General features: G+C 41.1%; 1 protein-coding gene across 1 annotated transcript in view; it reads left to right on the top strand.

The window, feature by feature from the left end:
- The window catches only part of IP6K1 (inositol hexakisphosphate kinase 1), a 42,296-nt gene extending 22,484 nt beyond the window's left edge, over positions 1-19,812 (top strand). Inside the window, exons 2-6 of the mRNA XM_054976808.1 lie at positions 1,383-1,729; positions 8,641-8,851; positions 8,952-9,127; positions 9,587-9,762; positions 14,177-19,812. Coding sequence (XP_054832783.1) covers positions 1,507-1,729; positions 8,641-8,851; positions 8,952-9,127; positions 9,587-9,762; positions 14,177-14,683 — 1,293 coding nt within the window. The 5' untranslated portion in view covers positions 1,383-1,506 and the 3' untranslated portion in view covers positions 14,684-19,812. The remainder of the gene's footprint in view (positions 1-1,382; positions 1,730-8,640; positions 8,852-8,951; positions 9,128-9,586; positions 9,763-14,176) is intronic.
- The last annotated feature ends 1,932 nt before the right edge of the window (positions 19,813-21,744 follow it).

Genomic DNA, 21,744 nt, shown 5'->3' with positions numbered 1-21,744 from the left:
CACACTTGAGTTCTTTCAGAACTCTTGGATGTATGCCATCTGGGCCCGGTGATTTATCAGTTTTTAAATTATCTAGCAGTCGCATAACCTCCTCTCTCGTCACCTCAATGTGACTCAGGTCTTTCAAAACCCCTCCCAAAGTCAGTGCTTCCGGAGTGGGCATGCACTTCTTATCTTCCACAGTGAAGACAGAAGCAAAGAACGCATTCAGCTTCTCGGCCATTTCCCTATCACCCTTTAGTAATCCTTTTACGCCTTGGTCATCCAAGGGCCCCACTGCCTCCCTAGCTGGTTTCCTACTTCTAATATATTTAAAGAATTGTTTATTGTTTTTCTTTATGTTCTTTGCAATATGCTCCTCATATTCCCTTTTTGCCTGTCTGATCACAGACTTGCACTTTTTTTGCCACAGCTTATGCTCCTTTTTATCAACCTCACTCCGACTAGTTTTCCACTGCCTAAAAGAATCCTTTTTACCTTTTACAGCTTCTATTACATTGCTTGTTAACCATGCTGGCCTTTTCCTAAACCTATTTGTGCCTTTCCTAACCAGCGGTATATATTTAATTTGAGCTACTTGTAAAATGCAAGCAGTATTTACTAATACAAGCATTGATAAGCATTGCAAGCAGATGAGCACCTGAATCTTTTTCCAAAAAGGATTCCTAACTCTAACCTACTTAAAACCAGTTTTGCACAGGATCATAGGCCATGTTCAAGCTTCATAGTAGCTACCTGTCTGGCAAAAATAAAAAATGGAGATTCCATCAATCTCATTTCCCTTTTGTTCAAAGTTATTGCTTTATCTACTTTCTGTTTCATTTGTTATGTGTGTGGTTAAGGTTAAGTTAGCTGTTGAATTATAATGCTTAAGTATGCTCTGATGTGGGCCTTGGCCTCATATCTTCCGGTGCCACACAGATGTATGGAACAGCTGAGACTTCTCATCTTGTAAGCAGATTATTAGCTTGCATAGACAGAGTATGTCAAAATTGAAGTTTTGGCAGGATAGCTAGAGCATCTCTGGAGTAGGAGTGGTCTCTTTTGTGTATGTGTATTATTGAGAGGTTTGCATTTGACAGCTATTCAAGTAAAACAATTTATAGAGATTTTTAAAGGTACTAGAAGAGGCTTGTTATCTTTCTACTCACTATTAGGGATAATTCAGCTATAAAAGAGTTAACATTTGAGGAAGGCTGTAAATTGTTAGTAAACATAAGGAAAAGACAATGTTAAGAGGGGTCATAACACTAGATATTAATGTTCAGGCAATTCAGTATGGATATCTAGAAATATGGTATGCAACGATTAGAATTTGTATTGAGGTGGCTAGGTGGCCTTCGTTAGGTAAAGCTTCATAGTATCTTCTTTCTGTTTTACAGACTGTTGGCACATGTTTACTTACTTGGATATCTGAATGGTGGTGGTTTTGCTCTTTGAGAAACTTCTCCTTCCATCCCATGCAGCTATCCCCATGCTCCATGTGTGTGACTGGTGCCCAACGCAATGTGTGTTTGTCAAACCATGGAGGTGGGGAAGCATGGCAAGAACACAACCCACGCAGGAGGCAGAGGGGTCCTACTGGAGCCTTTCATTCATCAGGTGGGCGGCCACAGCAGCATGATGCGGTATGATGACCACACAGTGTGCAAGCCTCTTATTACCAGAGAACAGCGCTTCTATGAGTCCTTGCCTCCAGAAATGAAAGAATTCACACCTGAATACAAAGGTGAGCCTTCAGCACTTTGGGAGAATCTGTTTTAAATCCAGAGCATTCCTTCCTTTTGAGACTATGCATTTTCTTGGTGTTGATTTCTGTGAGTGTGGAAAGCTTTTTTTTTTTTTAATGCCATAGTGTTCACATATCACTGCCAAGTCACTGCAGTCATCTTTTGGATTATGTTTTACTTTTGCCATGCAGACTGTCCTGTGTGGAAGGATTCTGCATGTAAACAAGGCCTTAATCTCCTTCCAGTTACATGTAAGTGCTAGATCGAAACCATTATATCTCTCATTGTACTACATGTTGCAAGATCTAGAGTTTATTTTTTTTTTTAAGTCATTCAATTTTGGTAACTATAGCTTGAAACTGGACAAAAGCAGCCATCTCTCTGCCTACTGAGAGTTTTTTATACAGCACCACAGCTGTTTTCATCACACCATGTTTTATAAAGCTACTTAACACTGACAGCATCTTACATAGCCTTAGACAATACTAGCCTTGTGTTTGTCTAAGTGGAATGGAGTGTACAATGTGTTCTCATTGTTTGCAAAAATCATGAGGACTTGGAAGTGGCTTATGAAATGTCGGGCCAATTGCTGTATGTCCTGTGCAATGCGTAGCTGGCTGTTGATGCTAAATAAATGTTTTAACAAAAGTATGGTAGGGGAATGAATGTTCTAGAAATGGAGAACCATTTCTACTCTTATAATTGAGGCACTGCAGAAATAAACATGTCTCAGAAGAAAACAATGTACCCCATATTTCAGTAAAAGGGGAACATTTAAATTACTTTTGATTGGGCTGGGAAGATCATACACATGTTTATTTCTATTACTGGCATTGGGAAAGCTAGGCTAACTTTGTGGTTCCAGTTCAAGGCACATTATTATTGAGGAAATTCTCTTTTCTCAGCAGGAAAAATACATATTGCAGCTCACCCTAAAGTCGTTCCAATTAATAGTAGGGCTGGTATGCAAGAAGTTACGGTTGTGCGAGAAATTTTACAGCAGTGATTTATGAACATGAAGAAGAACTCTTTGGGTACTGACAGTGCAGATAATAGTTTCAGGTTCACTGAGGATATGATGATAGACTCTGCCGTTGCTCCACTGGTGAAGTGGAATCACTTATTCATATGTTCTTTCATTGTCCTTTCCATCAAGTCTATAGGGACAAGTTTATTTCCCCACTCTTAGACACACCAATTGCAGAAGCAAATAAGGCCTGCCTGGAGAAACTCCTAATTGATGAAAATCCAACTATCTCCAGGCGCTGAGACACTGAGAGATCTCTGTCTTTTGTTGCTACACCTCTGAAGATGCCAGCCACAGCTGCTGGCGAAACGTCAGGAACTACAATGCCAAGACTACGGCAGTACAGCCCGGAAAACCCACAACAACCATCGTTCTCCGGCTGTGAAAGCCTTCGACAATATATCTCCAGGCAAATAGCCAAATTCTGTCTCTATTTGGTTAAATTCTGTAATAAAAAGAATAGCCATGCATAGTCTCCTGCTCTTTTTACGATTTTAACTATTTTGTCAGTGTTCTAAATATTAGAATTCCTGCGGTTCCCAGAGAACTATATACATTTTAAGATAAGATTTTAAATGCTAAATGTATTTTTTATGTCCTTTACATTTTTACACTGGATCTAATTATTTTATTGATTGATAAGGATGTATTGTCATTGTTATGGTCTCTGACTGCAAATAAATTCATTCATTCATTCAGGTTCACCTGTAGCAAATACACTGAAATATTCTTTCTAACTGGTGCCACATTGGAACATACAGCACTACCCTGTCTTTCCTTGTTAAGCCAGCTTGGGGTAGTGGTTAAGAGTAGCAGGACTCTGATCTGGAGAACCAGGTTAGATTCCCCCCCTCCTCCACTTGAAGCCAGCTGGGTGACCTTGGGTCAGCCACAGCTCTTCCAGAGCTCTCTCAGCCCCACCCACCTCACAGGGTGATTGTTGTGGGGATAATAATAACATACTTTGTAAACCAATCTGAGTGGGCGTTAAGTTGACCTGAAGGGTCATATATAAATCGAATGTTATTATTATATTATAAGCCAAGAAAGTTTGAAAATGGTACCTATTCCAACCTGAAATTTGAAATCTAGCATTCCTGCTATAAAGCTACTTTTAAGTTCAATATTTTTCTTGTACTGTAAGGCTGCTGCTATTGCATCATCTAGACCAGGAGTAGCTGATTGCTGTATTCTCAGCAGCCGCTCCAGACCAAGAGCTTGAATTGTATGTTGCCACATATTTTTATTCCCTCACAAGTGACGAGGCACCATAATAAAGTGGTGCCACGTAACAGTAAGAATTTCACATTTGTAAAGAGAACATGCTTAGGCATGGCATTAATTCACAGGTGCATATTTTTGCCTGTTATGTATATAGAAAATCCAAAAAAGAGGTCCAGTACCGAAAACTGAAAATAGGTTCTCTTTTTCTCTTCAAGTTAAACTGGCCAGTTTTTCTACTGTAACTTGGAGATGGGTACATCTTCAGTTGTGATTCTCAAGTTCATCAATGGCTGATTTCCAGGGGTGACAGGCTTCTTCCCTCCTCTGGACAGTCATACTAAAGCAGACTAGAAATTGTGATTGCTACTGGCTGTGGGATAAGAGGCAGCAAACGGCCTGAGCCTGGAAGAGCCATTAGCTCCCAGACTGTTCTGTTCCAGAGGCAGAAGAACTGTTGGGTCCTAGTGCCTGCAGTCTACCAAAGGGGCAGAGAAGGCTGTCAAGAGAGTAGAGAACTTTGTTCCTGTTCATCTGTGCTGAAAGGAGAGACATGCACACCATGATACTTAGCATGTTTCTTTAGAGATGTCCCACTGAGTGTAATGGATCTCTCCCTAGGATTGCCGCTTTGTTTCCCAGTCTTGTGCACATTTATTCAGAAACAGGTTCCATTGATTTAATTTTAACTTATTCGTAAGTAAGTATATCCAGGATTGCTTGCCATAGTGTCAGGTGCTTAAATCGCTTTACTGAATCATAGTGTTCTACTTGAAAAACAGTATAGATTGTGTAATCCAAACTTTGCCTGCCCTAGCTATAAGTTCATTAAACTTGGTTGTTTTGCTGAGAACCAGTCAAATTGATCTGAAGGCAGATCCTGGACCAGTTTCAGCCAGTTGAGTTTCTTTAAGCTAGACTAGTATGCAGACCTAAGAGCAGCAACTTTTTATACAACTAATTGTAAAACTAAGGTTTGGATCATGTAAGGGAATTTGCCAGTGTCCACCTTCCCTGTGCAACCTGTCATACTTCCTGAAATGCTGCCCCAAGGGGTTGGTGGATTCCCAGGAATAGCACGAGGTCTGCTGGAGTGTTTTTGGAGGGGGGTATCAAAAATTGTTCCATGTCTTCTGCTAGTACAAATGCCTTCTGTCAGAGTAAAATGTAGTCAGGGACTAAGCCTAAATAATCCTATAAATGCATTTAGTCTTTCACTCAACTATATTATTTCCTATAAATGTCTCTCTGTGCCCATTTTTTCTAAATTACATATGCAGAAGAAAAGCTTGTTTTGATGGTGGTAGCACTGTTTCTAAAACAGAAAGACACTTCCGTTGCAGATATCAGAGATATTCAAGTTGAAGAGAGATACAAAGTTGCCGATGTAGACATGGGGCAAAAAGCAAAAGATCCAAAAAGTAGAACTCACCACTATGGGTGTGCAAGCCAAAAAATTTCGGCTAAAGCCGAAAGCCAAAAGCCGAAAGAAGAATCTCTTTCGAATAAGCCGAAAGCCGAAACGGCCAGCCGTTTCGGCTTTCGTCTTTCGTCTTTGTTTCGGCTTTCTTTCGGCTTTCGGCTTTCGGCTTTTTCAATGGGAAAATGCCTCCGTCTTCCCGGACGTCTGGGGGAGGCATTTTCCCACCGAATCAGCCCAAAATTGGTGGGACCTTCCTCTAACCCCTCTCTAAAAAAACCCCAAGTTTCAGACCGATTGGACTTTGGGGGGCCATGTTATGGCCCCCCAAAGCAGGTCCCCCTATCCTCCCATAAGAAAGCGAAGGAGCAGCATATTGTTAGCATGCTGCTGCTCATCTTCTTCATTATTTCCTATGGGGAAAAAATGAAGAAGCAGGCTTCCTTTGCCAGGGGTGGCATTTTGCATGCAAAATGCCCCCTTACCCTCAGGGGCCCTTCTCCCACCCTTCCTCCCACCCCCCACCAAGGCTCAGCCTGCTCCCACTTGGGGGGGGCATTTCATGGCCTCCCCAAGTAGGTGCTCTGCTCTCATCTCTACCACTGACAGCTGGGGGAGGCTTGTCTTGCCAGGGGTGGCATTTTGCATGCAAAATGCCCCCCAACCCTCTGGGGCCCTTCTCCCACCCTTCCTCCCACCCCCCACCAAGGCTCAGCCTGCTCCCACTTGGGGGGGTCATTTCATGGCCTCCCCAAGTAGGTCCTCTCAGCCCCTAAAGTCCACCCCTTACAGCCCCACACAAACCCAATTCCCCCCCAGCTGCCACACACAGACCCAAATCCCCACATTAGCCCCTCACAGACCCAAATCCACCCCCACCTGCCCCACACCCATAAACCCAGGAACAGGCTGGCAAAGGCCAGCCCTCTCCCTTTGTTCCCTATGCTGGGAACTTCTAAACTCTCTTTCCCTGGGCAATTCTGCACAGCCCAGGGGTGCCACAATGGTGGGCACACTTCTGAGTGCCAGCCGGTCCCTGTGAAAGAGCACCTGAACCACAGACACCCTCCCTCAAATTCCCCCACCACCTACAGAGATGGCTGGCCAGCCAGCCCCATTGTTCCCTATGATGGGAACCAACTGCACAACAAAGAATAAAACACGAACAACACAAAATAAAGTTTTTTAAAAATTATTTTCTCCCTTTCAAAGTACAAGTAGGCAAAGCATTATGACACATTACACCAGCAGTCCCCCACACAGAAAAATTAACACAACTCACTTAACATCAGAGAATCACAAAACACGATTCCTGTCAAAAACACTTTATTTCTTGAACAGCTTTAGGTTACACAGCAGGGGGGCACACCAAAGGGCATGGCAGCAGTATCTTACACAAAATAATACAACTCACTTAACATCAGAGAATCACCCCAAAACATTGCTGTCAAAAGCACTTTATTTCCTTAAATGCTTTAGGTTACACAGTAGGAAGGTACAACAGGGCATGAAAGCAGTACTACATAAAAATAACACAACTCACTTCACATCAGAGAATCACACAAACACAACTGCTGTCAAAAACGGTGAAGTGGGTTGTATTATTTTGTGTAGTACACTTCTATCATGCCCTTTGGTGCGCCCCCTGCTGTGTATCCTAAAGCTGTTCAAGAAATAAAGTGTTTTTGACAGGAATTGTGCTTTTGTGATTCTCTGATGTTAAGTGAGTTGTGTTATTTTTGTGTAAGATACTGCTTTAGGGACTTTAGGGGCTGAGAGGACCTACTTGGGGAGGCCATGAAATGGCCCCCCAAGTGGGAGCAGGCTGAGCCTTGGTGGGGGGTGGGAGGAAGGGTGGGAGAAGGGCCCGAGGGTTGGGGGGCATTTTGCATGCAAAATGCCACCCCTGGCAAGACAAGCCTCCCCCAGCTGTCAGTGGTAGAGAAAAGAGCACCTACTTGGGGAGGCCATGAAATGCCCCCCCCAAGTGGGAGCAGTCTGAGCCTTGGTGGGGGGTGGGAGGAGGGGTGGGAGAAGGGCCCCTGAGGGCTGGGGGGCATTTTGCATGCAAAATGCCACCCCTGGCAAGACAAGCCTCCCCCAGCTGTCAGTGGTAGAGATGAGAGCAAAGCACCTACTTGGGGAGGCCATGAAATGCCCCCCCAAGTGGGAGCAGGCTGAGCCTTGGTGGGGGGTGGGAGGAAGGGTGGGAGAAGGGCCCCTGAGGGTAAGGGGGCATTTTGCATGCAAAATGCCACCCCTGGCAAAGGAAGCCTGCTTCTTCATTTTTCCCCATAGGAAATAATGAAGAAGATGAGCAGCAGCATGCTAACAATATGCTGCTCCTTCGCTTTCTTATGGGAGGATAGGGGGACCTGCTTTGGGGGGCCATAACATGGCCCCCCAAAGTCCAATCGGTCTGAAACTTGGGGGTTTTTTAGAGAGGGGTTAGAGGAAGGTCCCCACCAATTTTGGGCTGATTCGGTGGGAAAATGCCTCCCCCAGACGTCCGGGAAGACGGAGGCATTTTCCCATTGAAAAAGCCGAAAGAAAGACGAAAGAAGCCGAAACGTTTCGGCTTTTTTTCTTTCGGCTAGCCGAAACGTTTCGGCTTTCTCCGAAACGTTTCGGCTAACCCGAAAGAAGCCGAAACACTTTTGTTTCTGCTTTCTTTCGGCATTCAGAAAGCCGAAACGCACATCCCTACTCACCACTATTCTCCAATTCTTTTCAAGGAAGCATGCTAATGTATGGGGTTTTTTTTAATATAATTTTTATTTTATAAACATTACATTACAAATACAAGGCTGCTATAAAATACAATATTGTGATTCAGCATATATTAACACTATTATAGTCTACAAGATAAGATAGTGTAACGTGATATAATATCTAACAGCAGATGGAACATTAGTGATTACAGTGCAACAGATTCTTTTAGTTTAAAGATACAAAGGAAAGGTGCCTGGGAGGATGAATATCATTGCATGTTAAGTATTCAAAAAAAGGGAACCATTTAGAGAAGAAAACAGTTTCTTTTGGGCAGTATTGTGATTGATACAAGCTGTCATAGATTTTCTCTTGAATATAGTGATCCCATACTTTCAGTAATGTATGGGTTTGATTACCAACTCCCTTATCTCATCTTTGACAACAACAACTTGCATTGCCAATTTTGTAGCTGTTTGTACAGACTACAATATTCCATATTAGGAATGAACTATTCCATGTGTTTTTGGCAGGTGTGGTGTCTGTCTGTTTTGAGGGAGACAGCGATGGCTACATTAACCTGGTAGCATACCCCTATGTGGAGAGCGAAGCCTTGGAGCCAGATGATGTGCCAGAAAGGGACCAGCCACGTCGTAAACATTCTCGCAGGAGTCTCAACAGGTCAGGCAGCACCAGTGAGCACAAAGAGGAAAAAGCAGGGCTGGCCTGTGACAACTCAGAAAGGTACTGTCTGTTGTGTGTTGCTAGCAAACTTAGTTGCTTTGCTAATAACTTGTATCAATGACAGCAACACTCTCAATTGTGAACATCATTGTGCCAACAGCAACCAAGAGATGAAGAGCCTCAAGATGCACCTCCATTCAGATGTTCCATTTCAGATGCTTGATGGAAATAGTAGCCTGAGTTCTGAACATATCACCTATAATCCATGGAGTCTGCGTTGCCACAAGCAACAGCTGAGCCGTATGCGTTCAGAGTCCAAGGAACGAAAGCTCTACAGTATCCTCCAAAAGTCAAATCTTTCCTCTCGTAACTATATATTGTGTGTCAGCCATGTGTATGCTGCTTGCCCATAGCCTTCAGTCACAATTCCTCCACATTTTTCTAGCATTACGACACTAATATCACAGTTCCAATTGTGGCTGTTGACAATCGAGGCTTGCTCTTTTCTGCTTACAGCTAAAGTTTCCTTGCCCTCATATGTCTGCTTTTCTCTCTAAATTTGAAGTTATTTTGTTGTTAACTTTGACCCTTTAAATACTTTAATTTATAGCTCACCTTGTTTTGTATGTGCGCTCTGTGTCCCTTAGCTGACTTCTTCTTTGTGTCTGAATATAAGTTTTCTGCCATCACATTTACCAGGTTAAAGAGAAGCCTTAGAACTTCTGTAGAAATCATGCAGGTAGTTCTAGAAATCTGGAGCTTTAAGAGGGGAATTTGCCTTGACGAGCTCCTTAGAATTCCTCTTGTTGGAGAATGTCGTACATCACTTCAAATTTCCCTGTGTGCTTGATCTGAAAATGGGGACCAGACAGCATGGAGATGATGCATCTGAAGAGAAGGCTGCTCGACAGATGAAAAAGTGTGCACAGAGCACCTCAGCCTCACTTGGTGTAAGAGTTTGTGGAATGCAGGTACTGTATGGGACACCATTGTAAAATCTGACAGTACAATTCACACAATATCTATGAATAGCTCACTCTGCATATGATGGAATCTAGTGTCCACTACAGAATCCTAGGAATCTATTTCCTTTTTGAAAAACATATACAATTATATTCCTATATATCAAAAAGAGTCCAGGAGCACCTTTAAGACTAACCAATTTTATTGTAGCATAAGCTTTCGAGAACCACAGTTCTCTTCGTCAGATGCATGGAGGGCAGAAAGAAACTGTTCAAATATAGAGGAGAGGAGGAGAGGAGGGATGTAAACAGCTCCTTTGATAGGGAGATGCAAACAGCTCCTTTTGATGTGGGGATCTCGAAAGCTTATGCTACAATAAAATTGGTTAGTCTTAAAGGTGCTACTGGACACTCTTTGATTTTGCTACTACAGACTAACACGGCTAACTCCTCTGGATCTATTCCTATATATGTATACACATAAAAATAAAAAATTATTCACTTCACAAATTATATTACAACAATCATGTTATAATCTATTTACATCCAGTCAGTAAAAGCAGCAAACAACAGTTTTGTTTGTGTGGATTTTTGTACATCGGCATGAGATTGAAGGCCATCCATACTAGTATTATAATCACTCACATATTAAAAATAAATATATCGAATCGCCATTAGTTCAACATTTTATGACTCAGGGCCATGGTAAAGATGAGTTAAAGTTTTTTGTCATTCATAAGTTTATGCCTCATAATTTATCAGATATTCAAAGACAATTAGTAAGACTGTTGCAATAATATAGATTAAAGCACATTATAATAATACTAAGCTAATACATAGTAATGGCTTGTATTCTGGGTGAACTTTTAAACTTTTCATGAACTGTCTATGCATTTTTTTAGAGTGTTAGGTAACTAAAACAGGTGCGCTTTAATCTTTTGACAGCTAATTAAAAATAGTGGACTCCACCTAGATTAATGTTTCTTTATCAGAGACTGGACCAATGCTGATCTAGTATCTTAACTCTTTCTGTCATTTCTCACAGATTTATGGCTTTGTTTTGCAAGTTAGATATAACGTCATTTTTTGGCTAATTAGAAGGTTATACAAGAGAAATTATGAATATTCAATGAAGCATTAAACAAGTCATAGTTTGCTTATGCTATTATGTGAAAAGATCTTAGATATTTGCATATGACAACCTATAAAACATGCTAATCTAGATAATGAGTTCTGATTGGAAGAGATCTCATGAAGATTAGGTGAGATTCTTATCTTTGCAATGTAGGCTATGAAAAAATGCATTTCATAAGAACTTTGATTATTTTTAAACTGAAGAGTTAGGAAATATTAGCAAATTTAATTCTGATTGCCATTCTGTGTTCTATTTTTGTAGGATATTAATAATCATATGTTTTTTAACTACTTGCTTCATTTAAAAATAGTGTGTATTTTCAATAAAAAAAATAAACTAACAGGTGTCTGAATACTTTGATTAGAAGTGGCAAAGCAATAAAGAACCTTTTACAAATAAATGTACTGATAAGCAAACAGTTCAAAGAGCAATTTTGCTTGACAGGTCGTAAACTAATTGCTGAATGCTATCCAAGGGAAAAGATAAATCTTTCCTTTGGAATAGTGGAAGCTTAGTTAAGACACAGGCAAGAGAGCCTGTTACAAGACTAGAAGCTCATTGGATATATAAACTGAGGATGTACTCTCCACATGGATTTAACGTGGCTATGAATTGTCATGTTTGATTTAATGTGATCCTTCTATTGTAAGTGATATTCTGTACCTTTAAATGTCAATTGAGATTGCCATTGCTATGCTTTTAAATAGCAGTGTTTAATTCCTAATGTAAGAGAGCTGGCACCAGTGTTTTGATGAAGTAGGAGACTGCGGTCCTTTAAATTGTTGTTGAATGGGGGACTCCTGTCACTGAGAATATTCGTAGAATTCTTGGTAAGCTTCTGTTTCAGTTTGTATGTTTAAAGGAACCCTTGTGTTATGGTATTTAAAGTTTTAACTCTAGAAGTTATTGTTTGTTAGAAAGGATTGTTACCGGTGATTTTAATTGGCTTTAGTTTAAAGCAGATTATAAAGTACTTCTTGTAAAACAACTTGAGCTGTGGAATCTAGTAAAATAATTAGCACAAGACTTTTTTTGATACCCATAAGTATGTATTATGGCTGTGTGGGCTAATGTTTGCATTACAGTTTGATTGTTTAATTCCACTCTATATTATAGTTCCTTTCATGGCACATTACGAGAAGTCCTATCTGATGAAGAAACACGAAATGAGAAAATACATCTGGAAAACTTGTCATTTTTATGCTTTCGGACTCAGTGCATAATAACTTTGGTGTAAATTGCTGTTCATATGAATGGATTAATTAAGTGTACTGTCGCTTGCTGCTCTTACTTACTTTGGCTGTAAATAGATTACAACATTATTGTTGTAATATAATTTGTGAAGTTAATTTGTATAATAATCATTATAAGACTTTATTGATATATATCCCAAAATATGAACCTTTATTGAATTTGTACACAGTGGTATTTTAGAGCCTTAATTATCATTTGTTTTTAAACTATTTTAAACTATTTGTTTTTTAACTATTTAACTGTTGTCATAATTTAGTTGTCGTAATTTATTGGTCTCAGAATTTTGCATGTGTATATGACCACTTGACTGTTCTTTATTCATGCGCAGGACTTTGACATTGTCTTTTATGTTGCCAAGTTAAAACATTTAAAACCGCTGGTCACAGTTACAAGGAAAAGGCATACTACCTGATATTAATATTCATAAAATGACTTAATGGCATAACTATCTATGCAGATATTTTGAAAGGAAGGAGATAGTTGGTACAGGATACTACCCACATTGTCTAAAGCAAGCATTCTCAGTGTTTCCTAATGAGCTGACTTAGCTGAAGGAATTCATTAGTCTTGAACTGTCACAACATAGAACACAGATCAAGATGGGTGTGTTAGTCTATGAGCCAAAACACAGGAGAAGAAATACCTAGATTCAGCACGTGTTCTCTTACCTCAAGGTTTGCCGGGATCTGTAGGCGTCCTGGAAGCTTAAAGTTTAGCATTTACAGAGCAGCAGGAAGGGAAATATAGGTGCCTGTATTTCCCTTCCCCTTCCTGCTGCTCTGTAAATGCTAAACTTTAAGCTTTCAGGATGCCTACAAATCCCGGCAAACCTTGAGGTAAGAGAACACGTGCTGAATCTAGGTATTTCTTCTCATGTGTTTTGGCTCTATCTGTAGCAGTAGAAAAGAACAAGGGTCCAGTACCACCTATAAGACTAACAAAGTTTGTGGTAGGGTATGAGCTTTTGTGAGTCACAGCTCACTTCTTCAGATACCTTCAGTCTGAAGAATTGAGCTGTGACTCACAAAAGCTTATATTCTACCACAAATTTTGTTAGTCTTATAGGTGCTACTGGACTCTTGTTCTTTTTTACTAACATAGAACATTGGCATCTTAGTAAATAGTGCTCGTGCTCATTCTTCCATGTGGGGAATAAAGCTTCATGTGGCATACTCTGAGATTGTTACCCATCAACGTTATGAATTCATTGGGCTTGCACAAGGAAAAGTCAAGGATGTAAATTGGATACCTCGTCATGTGATAGGATGGAAAGAAATGTAAAACAATAGGGATTTGCTCTGCTGTCCCAACTGAGAAACGCAACAAAAAGGTAGTGTGTTGATTGCTTCAGGTAGGCCTGCTATAGCTGTGAGCAGACACACCTTCACATCTTGTATGCTAGTGCCCTCTGCTGGATGGTGTTCATTTGAAATATTTTCTTTTTCAAAGGAAAAAATAAAGGTTGCTAACTGATTTTACTGTAAGCTACCATTCTGTATTTGTAAGATGATGTGAAGTTTTTTAATCCAGTGGCAATTATTGGTCATGGAGGCATTTAGCAGTTTTCTCTTGTGCTGTCTTATGCAGCATGGTCTTGTGTGTTGTGGACAATTTTATTGTAACACATTTTGGAAGGTGTTTAAGGAGACTTCTGTGTTGAGCGGGAATACTGAAGTTTGCTTACATTTATTATTTCTGCTAGCATAATGTACAATCCTTCTAACTTTGAGAGGGGAAACAAATCTGCTGAGATGTATTGTTGAGGTAGAGCATTCTGTCCTGTTTGGCTACTGACTTTGAGGTATGTTTTAATGGAGAAAGTAACTCCCCCCCCCCCCCGCCCCCGGATTGCCTAATAGCAGGGCATCTCCATCTCATTGTTGATCGCACACTTTCTTTGGCCAGGTCTCATTTAAGGTGCAGAGTTTTTCCTGAGCTGTTATAGAAGAGTATGACTGATCACTGTTACTTCGTAGATTTTTGAAATTTGACTATACTTCCCTAATTGGTACATGCTTTCTCTGTGTCTTACAGGTATACCAGTTGGATACAGGACATTATTTGTGCAGGAATAAATACTATGGCAGGGGCCTTTCCACTGAGGGTTTTCGCAATGCTCTCTACCAGTATCTGCACAATGGTATACAGCTACGAAAGGACCTCTTTGAGCCCATCCTTAGCAAACTGTACAGCCTGAAAGCTGTACTGGAGAGGCAGGCCTCTTATCGCTTCTACTCCAGCTCCTTGCTTATCATCTATGATGGGAAGGACAATTGGTCTGAGACATATATGGAGCGCAGAACAGAAATGCGCCTGAAGCAAGTGGACATCTCTCTCCCAGAGAGTCTACAGGATGGCAGCAGCACAGAATCCATCACCTTCCAGCCCAAGGTGGATGTGCGTATGATTGACTTTGCGCACAGCACATTCAAAGGTTTTCGGGATGATCCCACTGTGCACGATGGCCCTGACATGGGTTATGTGTTTGGTTTAGAGAGCCTTATCAACATAATTGAACAGATGCAAGATGAAAACAAGTAACCTTGGGTTGAACTCTTTAATTTTGTCTCCCCACTGATTGGAACAGACAGGACTATTGCTCCTTCAGAGAAAGCAAACTTAACTGCTCTGAAAAAAGTATCGTTCCAGTGTTTTTAACTACATGGAAGGACATAATTTTCTGGATGAGCCAGTCAAATATGGCTTTGACTATCCTGGCCCAGATGCTTTTCAGGAGACATACATCCCATGGACTCCTGCATTAGGCATTAGTGTCTGAGGCTGGCATTTATTGTGCAGCCCTTTGATCATGTCCGTGTTAGGAATGGAGACTTTAACCCCGTGGGAAAGAAGAGGAGTGATGTTTAGGGTTGTAGATTTGGGGATTCCACTCTCCTCCTTCCTTGTCAACCTTTCATTGAGGTACTGCAACCTGAACCTCTCTCGTGTTTGAAAAGGGCATTCAGATCCAAACTAACATTATTTATGGGGCTCATAGAGGCACACGGTTTGCACACATCCTCTCTGCTATTGCTGCCCCTGTGCAGGTTTAGGAGTCTCTTTAGGAGAGTACAGTAGGTACTACGTTTATTTTCTCTAGTCTGAGTAATAATTCCAACTTGGAAAATAAATTCCGACTTGGAAAACAAATGACCAAAGGAAAGCCACAGCAGTGCTTGATGGCTTTGCTTTGTATTCCATGTGTGAGGATTGCCTATATTCCCTCACCATTCCCCAGAGCTGAGATAAAAACTCTCCAAATTCCAGAAAGGCCTGGTCAAGGTCACACAATATTGACTTGATCTCTAACTTCATGTGAGAGTTCAGCTAGATAAAGACAATATTAATAGCACATTTAATCTGGTCCCATGCCATTTTTCTGGGACTAATTCAGGTCACTCTTCCTATCCTGCCCTTTTACCTTATGTTGATCCAGTGATGTATTTGCCAACCTCAATCAAATCCAAGCATTTCAGTGCAGAAACTGTAATTTTCCCTTTTTTTGCTTTCCAAATCAGATTTTCTAGTGAGCTGTACCCTTCTGCACATGTTTCAACCACAGTAGTAGTTGATAAAAAGAAAGTAGGCACCTGCATTTTCAAATGTTGATCCCCGTTGCAGAAGAAAGTATCATCAACCTGGCTTGAACAGTGGCTTCACTGCTGAATGTGCTTGATTTTGCCTCAGGGAGTTGGCATTTGCTGGCCTTTTTCCTGTGAATGGTGACTAGTTGTGAATGCATCTGGGCCAGATTCTGCCCCCATGTTTCTGTTGTGTGGAGTGGCTGTGTTAATCCAATGACGGTCCTGAGTGCTCCTCCCTTGGACTTTGAAAGCTGTCTCCTCCTGGTTAGAGACAGCCCTGTCCTAGACAAAATGCACTAGCTCTTTGAAATACAGATTGTTGGGAAGAGAGTTGCTACTATACAGAACTGATATCAAGGCATTAAAACTGAGGAAAGTTGTCTTATGGTGGATGTCTTAAGATAGGACAAGAAAGCTCCTTGATGTGCTGATTCTGTGCCTCCTTTTCTGGGTGGTATGGCCTTTATAGGTCAGTTTTCGAAAGTATTGTTGACACTTATTAAGCCGGTATTGGAGGTTGAGGAGGTGGTTAGCTATTGCCAGTATGTGTCTGCAAGAGCAAATTCGCTAACCCTATTCTGTGTGTTCTGTAAGCCTGGTGGAAGAACCACCTCTGCATTGACCAATTCAGCACTAGTCTAAGATCTTGCTGCTTCTAGGGGAAGCTACTATAATGAGGGACATTTTATACTTGGAACAGGGTAGTGCAGTTTTTCCAGCATTACCTTTGATTCCTAGAACTGAAGGGAAAAGCTAGAGCCTGCACAGTGTTGCTAGACTTTGTTGAGCCTTGCTTTTGAAAGCTTTATGTTAAGTATGAGGCATCATAAATTGCTTGTTGAACAGCATCCTTCAAGATTGCCCTGAAGGGTTTGGACTGTAAGGAATTGTTAATCCCTCCATCACGTCAATAACAATGAGAAGAGTATAGACAACCACTCTACCCAGTTTCCTTCCTGTTCTACTGATTGCTTTGTTTTATAATCTTTAAAAAAAAACCTCTGGACCATTCAAACGTTCCCATAAGTTTCAGAGCTTGTAAATAGCATTTTTCCTTGTTGTCAGGTTTTGTTTTATAAAGATAGTAATTCTGTTTAAGCTCTATAAGGAACCAAAAATATTAAAGGATGTGAGTTTTTCAGTTTTGTAGTATTGTGGTTAATTTACAGACAGTGTAACTACAAAGCACAGTGTTGTTCAATAGCAATAAGCCTTCCAAGTTCATTTTTTTAAAATTTCAAGGTGAGCAAAAAGACATAGTTCTGACTGTTGTTTGAACCAGTTTCTTGCATGTCTGAAAGGGTTTGCTTTCAAACATATTGAGTACCAATGAAACCAGTTCGTATAATTTGAGTTTCTGTTAGGCATATACCCTTACATAGCCTCTTACAGATCATTGTGGAAGGAGTATGTATTTGGTTGGGTTTTCTTTGGGTGGGTGGGGGGAATGCATGAGCACAGGCGGCCTGTCAGTACTAGAGAAGTAGAAATTGTGATGTACTGGCAAAGCTGCACAAGGAAGCATCTGCAGGGCTTGTTTGGAAAGTACCATATTGTCAGGGCAAATGAATTCAACTGAATCTTATCTTGCTAGTTACTTCTGACCCATTCCTTTGACCATGCAGCAGCTTTACATTTGCCTTGAACTTGAAAGCAACTCTGCACTGTGAACATGTCTGCTAAATTGCACCACAGAAATGTGGACAAGGTAGAAGGCAGAGTATTTGTCTTCAGAAGCGCTCTTCGCATGTGAGGGATGTGGCTCAGTCCATACAGAAACATATGGAATTCCTCTAAAATTTCCAAGCAGATGGTATAGTTTATCATTCTTGATTGTAATGCATGTTTCCAACTCGTTTGATTGCCCGAGAGGAAGATACCTAGAATCTGAAGCAGTAGATCAGTGATGTGCAAGTACTCTCCCTCGTCTCTTTTGCCTTGAAACAAAGGAAATGCAGTCGGCCCAAAGCAAAGCTAGCTTAGCCTTTGTCTTTTGTATAGTATTCTGTGACCTACTCCGTTTTGTTATATTAATAGGGCAACATATTTGCTAAGTAAGAACCCAGCATTTGTGGTTAATGCTGCAGCCTTCCTTACTATCCAGGTGACTGTCATTGGTCACATTTGTGGCAATCTGCCCTTCTCTCCTTTGTTCTACCTCAGTATCTAAGAGAAAATCCTTCAAGACGGTTGTCAGGACTCTTATGCCTGTAGGGATGTTGCCATAGAACTCGAAGCTGTATTTCATATGTTACCTAGAACCCGTTTGCTGAAGAACTAGTTTGCTCAATATGACATTTGGTTAATTTTGAACTATAAACTTAAAAATAAAGCCAGTTGTCCCCTTGCTCCTGTAGCTCTAACAAGTTGTTAGAGCTTTTTAGGGCAATTCTTATCTCATCACAAGGAAGTGAGAATATAATCAGCCCTGTGTTAAATTGCCTCTAGGATGGATGAAGACAGCCTGATCTTAGTAAAGGGGGTGCTGCCCAACAAAGCCATTTTGCATGCATTTATACATTCAGGTCCTCTTCTGGAGGCTTGTGTAAGTAATCCTTCCAGTCTGTTCCTGTTTGTTGCCCTTTACAGCTTGCTGACACTTTATGCCCAGGTGTGTGGATTCCTGTAGCAGAATTTTGCACGTACTGTGTTGTTGCCTTCATGTAGGTGATCAGCTTCTCAGCCTTCTGGAATACATAGCCAGCTATCTCTCTAGCAATACATAGGAACAGCTAGATTTGTTACATGAACCCAGAAGGGGTTCCCTTATCTTACCAGTAAGGTCCAGGGAGCGGTTTGCTGGACAGATACTCTTGTATTTAAGAGCACACCAGAGGAGGACTGTGGGCTCTATACCTTTTGTATTGGAGGTGGCAACTGCTGCCTTAAAAGCTTTTCTTCCTCTCCTCTGTTAGAGGTTACTACTGCACTGTGCTTTTTGTTAATAACTGATCTTGCCCTTTCAGCTGGAACAGGAGCCACCTTCTCTTTTTTCTAGCACCTTCATAGCCTGAATCTGCTGCATGATCTAACATACCAGTTCAGTTACTTCCCTATGAAGGATGGAGTGTTGCACTTCGGATAATGTTCAGTCCAGTGGTCCCAAAGAAGGCCTTCTGTGTGATATAGGAGAGAGTTGCCATCTAAATTTGACTTGCTATATATGTTTCTACACCATATGGAAGAAAAAGTTAACCTGGCTTCTGTTGAAAACTGGTGAAGAGACAAGAGTATCATTTTAATGTCTGTGGTCCTGCCTTCATGCCTGCGTCTGTCCTTCCACATGGATCTTGTCCCTCCACAGAGGACCAAATCATTTCAGTGCCCACTTGAGTGGCTGCTGGGCTAAATTAAGTGGTGTAGTTTTAGAAGGCCAATAACAATAGTTCCTGCTGGGGGAAGGAGCTTTAGTTAGCCAATATCTCATTGAGAGCAACACCAGCAACTTGCCATGAGCCCTTGGAGTACACCAGTCTATACACTCTGCTGCTATTGGTATGTAATGTGGAGCAGCAATCTGTAGGCATATGCCAGTGCAGGTAACCTGCTTTATTGCTTGCTGTAAATAGGTCTCCACAGAACATAACCTCTTGGATTTAACAGAAAAAGCAATTTTTGTCTTTCATGGAGTACATCTGAGGGTGGAAGGGGAGAGAGTATTTTGCTTGTTTTATACTTAAGTCTGGAAAAAGTCATCCTACTTGAGTTCAGACTTTAGTTGTATTTGTACTATTATTGCATGCTTATCTCAGGAGTAAAATGTTTGTTTTTTATACTTCAAAAAGTCTAGGCACAAATTTGTCTCTATGAGAACTGCTTGAAATGGAAGAAGTGTTGCTGTGATCAGGGAGCGCAGTTGCACCCTAGAAGAGAGGTTCCCAGCTGTCCTTTCTGACTTGTTTTGGGAGGGATACAGCATCACATTACAAATTTCTTATATATTTTTCAGTTTCAGTGCCATTTTGTTGGGCCAAGTCAAGCTTTTGGGCATGAGAAATATCAGTATCTGTACTCATACACTGCACTCTTGGCTCTGTGGTTGTGTATAAAGTTATATGTGTATATAAATAAACTACCAGACATATAGCTGTGGGGCACATGAGTCTTTCTGTGGTTACCTTCTACCCTACCACACTTAAGTGACCTAGCTCTCTCACTTCCCTGCCTGCTAGAATGTGGACAAAATGTATCTGAATGAATGTGATTGACTAGTCAACTTTTAGAGATTGGACAACCAAGAAATCGCAGGCTGGACGGCTCTCACAGCATGATTTTTTCTTGTTCCTATTTTTAATTCATATTTTTCCTTTCCTTCCTTTAAGGAGATCAGGGCAGCATGAATAGGCGAGTATGCATTTTTATCTTTGAAACAACCTAATGAGGTACATTAGAGTGAAAGGGAATGATTGCTCAGAATCAGCCAGTAGATTTCATGGATAAGCAGAAATAGAACCACGTCTTCCATGGATCAAGTCCAAAATGCTTTCCACTATATCACACTGGCCCTCTTTCTCTGTAATATTGTACAATAAAATTCACAGAGATTACTTCTAAGGCTCAGTATTAGTTCATTTGTACTTAAGAAGGCACCCCCAAGCACTCTCATGGTAGAGTTTTTAAAGGGCTGTCAGATTTCAATGTCTTGACATAAATATTTGTCAAAGTTTGTCAAAATGCAATTTTATTCAAATTACACGAATGAGTGAACCCCATAAATGAAAATTTAGGGCTAAACTAGGAATGATGGTGGGCATCCATTATTTGATCCTTAAGCACAATAAAGATGAAAAGTGATTGGGGGGCACTGGAACAGGCCAAGGTAAGGTTGGCATCAGGGATCACATGGCCTTTTAAGTGGCATTTCCTTATTTATGGACCATGTCCCCTTCAATTGTTCCTTTTCAGTGGAACAACTACTTGCTGTAAACTACAACTCAAACAGCCAACAGTTCTTTGGAAGAAAGACATGTTGGAATAACTCAATAGGATGACCCGATGTCTTTTACTCCATGCCCCATCTCCAACCAACAACTGCAGCCAGACTACATTTTCCGAGCATTAGTTCATCTTTCTTGTCACATGCATCTCATTGCACATTGAGAGAGTAGAAATCTGGGATCTTGCAATATAATGCAGATCCTGTAATATCTTCTCCCTGTAACGATTTCAGAAGTGGCTGATTGGAAGAGGAAGACCAATACTGGACAGTTTAAGGAGTTTGCCAAAACTCCATGCAAATGGATGCAGCTGGGATGCTACGGGTGATGAAGAACGTTTGTGTGTTTATAACCTATTTCCCCCCACCCCACCCCAGTGGGAACCCAAAGCATTCTCCATCTTCTCCTCCCCTAAACTCTGGGAAGTAGTTTAGGCTGAGAGGTGTGACTGGCCAAGGTCAGTTTCCACATCCTACTCCAATACTCTAACCACTATACCACCCTGGCTCTCAGCTGCTCTGCTGAGGATCACCTAGTAAACCCTCCTTCATTCCTGTTATAGCTTCATGCATTATTCTATGCAGCTCTGCCTTGCTTGGCAGAAAAGTATTTGATTATTAACAATAGTTTTTGTTGGCATCTGCATTTTAAACAAAAAGCAGCAGCAGCCAACTAAGCAAAGGAGGCTGTGGAACAGTTAAAAGAATTTGTTGAAATTTCTGGTTTTCACCTGGCTTCAGCTATGGAATCACCAGGTGGCCTTATTCAAGGCACTATGCCTCTCAGTTTCAGTTCTATGTCTGTAAAATAAAAATGACAGGAACTTTCTTGCAGGCTTCTTAGCCAAGTAAGGAACTTCAGTTATGTATCTGGAGCCTAAAGACATAGTGCGTTATCAAGAGGACTGGGTAGTTTGGAGACATCGGGTTGGATCCAACCAGTTTTTCTCTCACACACAAAATGATAGATCTTTTTTGACTACCAACAAAAGCTGTGCTGGGGATCATGAGACCTACATGTACAAAAGCCATTTGAGATGGGAGCTGTAAAAGGAAGGAGAATCGAATAAGATTCAATGGAA

This window comes from Eublepharis macularius, chromosome 4 (genome assembly GCF_028583425.1).
Source record: "Eublepharis macularius isolate TG4126 chromosome 4, MPM_Emac_v1.0, whole genome shotgun sequence".
Classification (NCBI taxonomy): Eukaryota; Metazoa; Chordata; class Lepidosauria; order Squamata; family Eublepharidae; genus Eublepharis; species Eublepharis macularius.
This window is presented reverse-complemented; position numbering and strand designations above follow the sequence as displayed.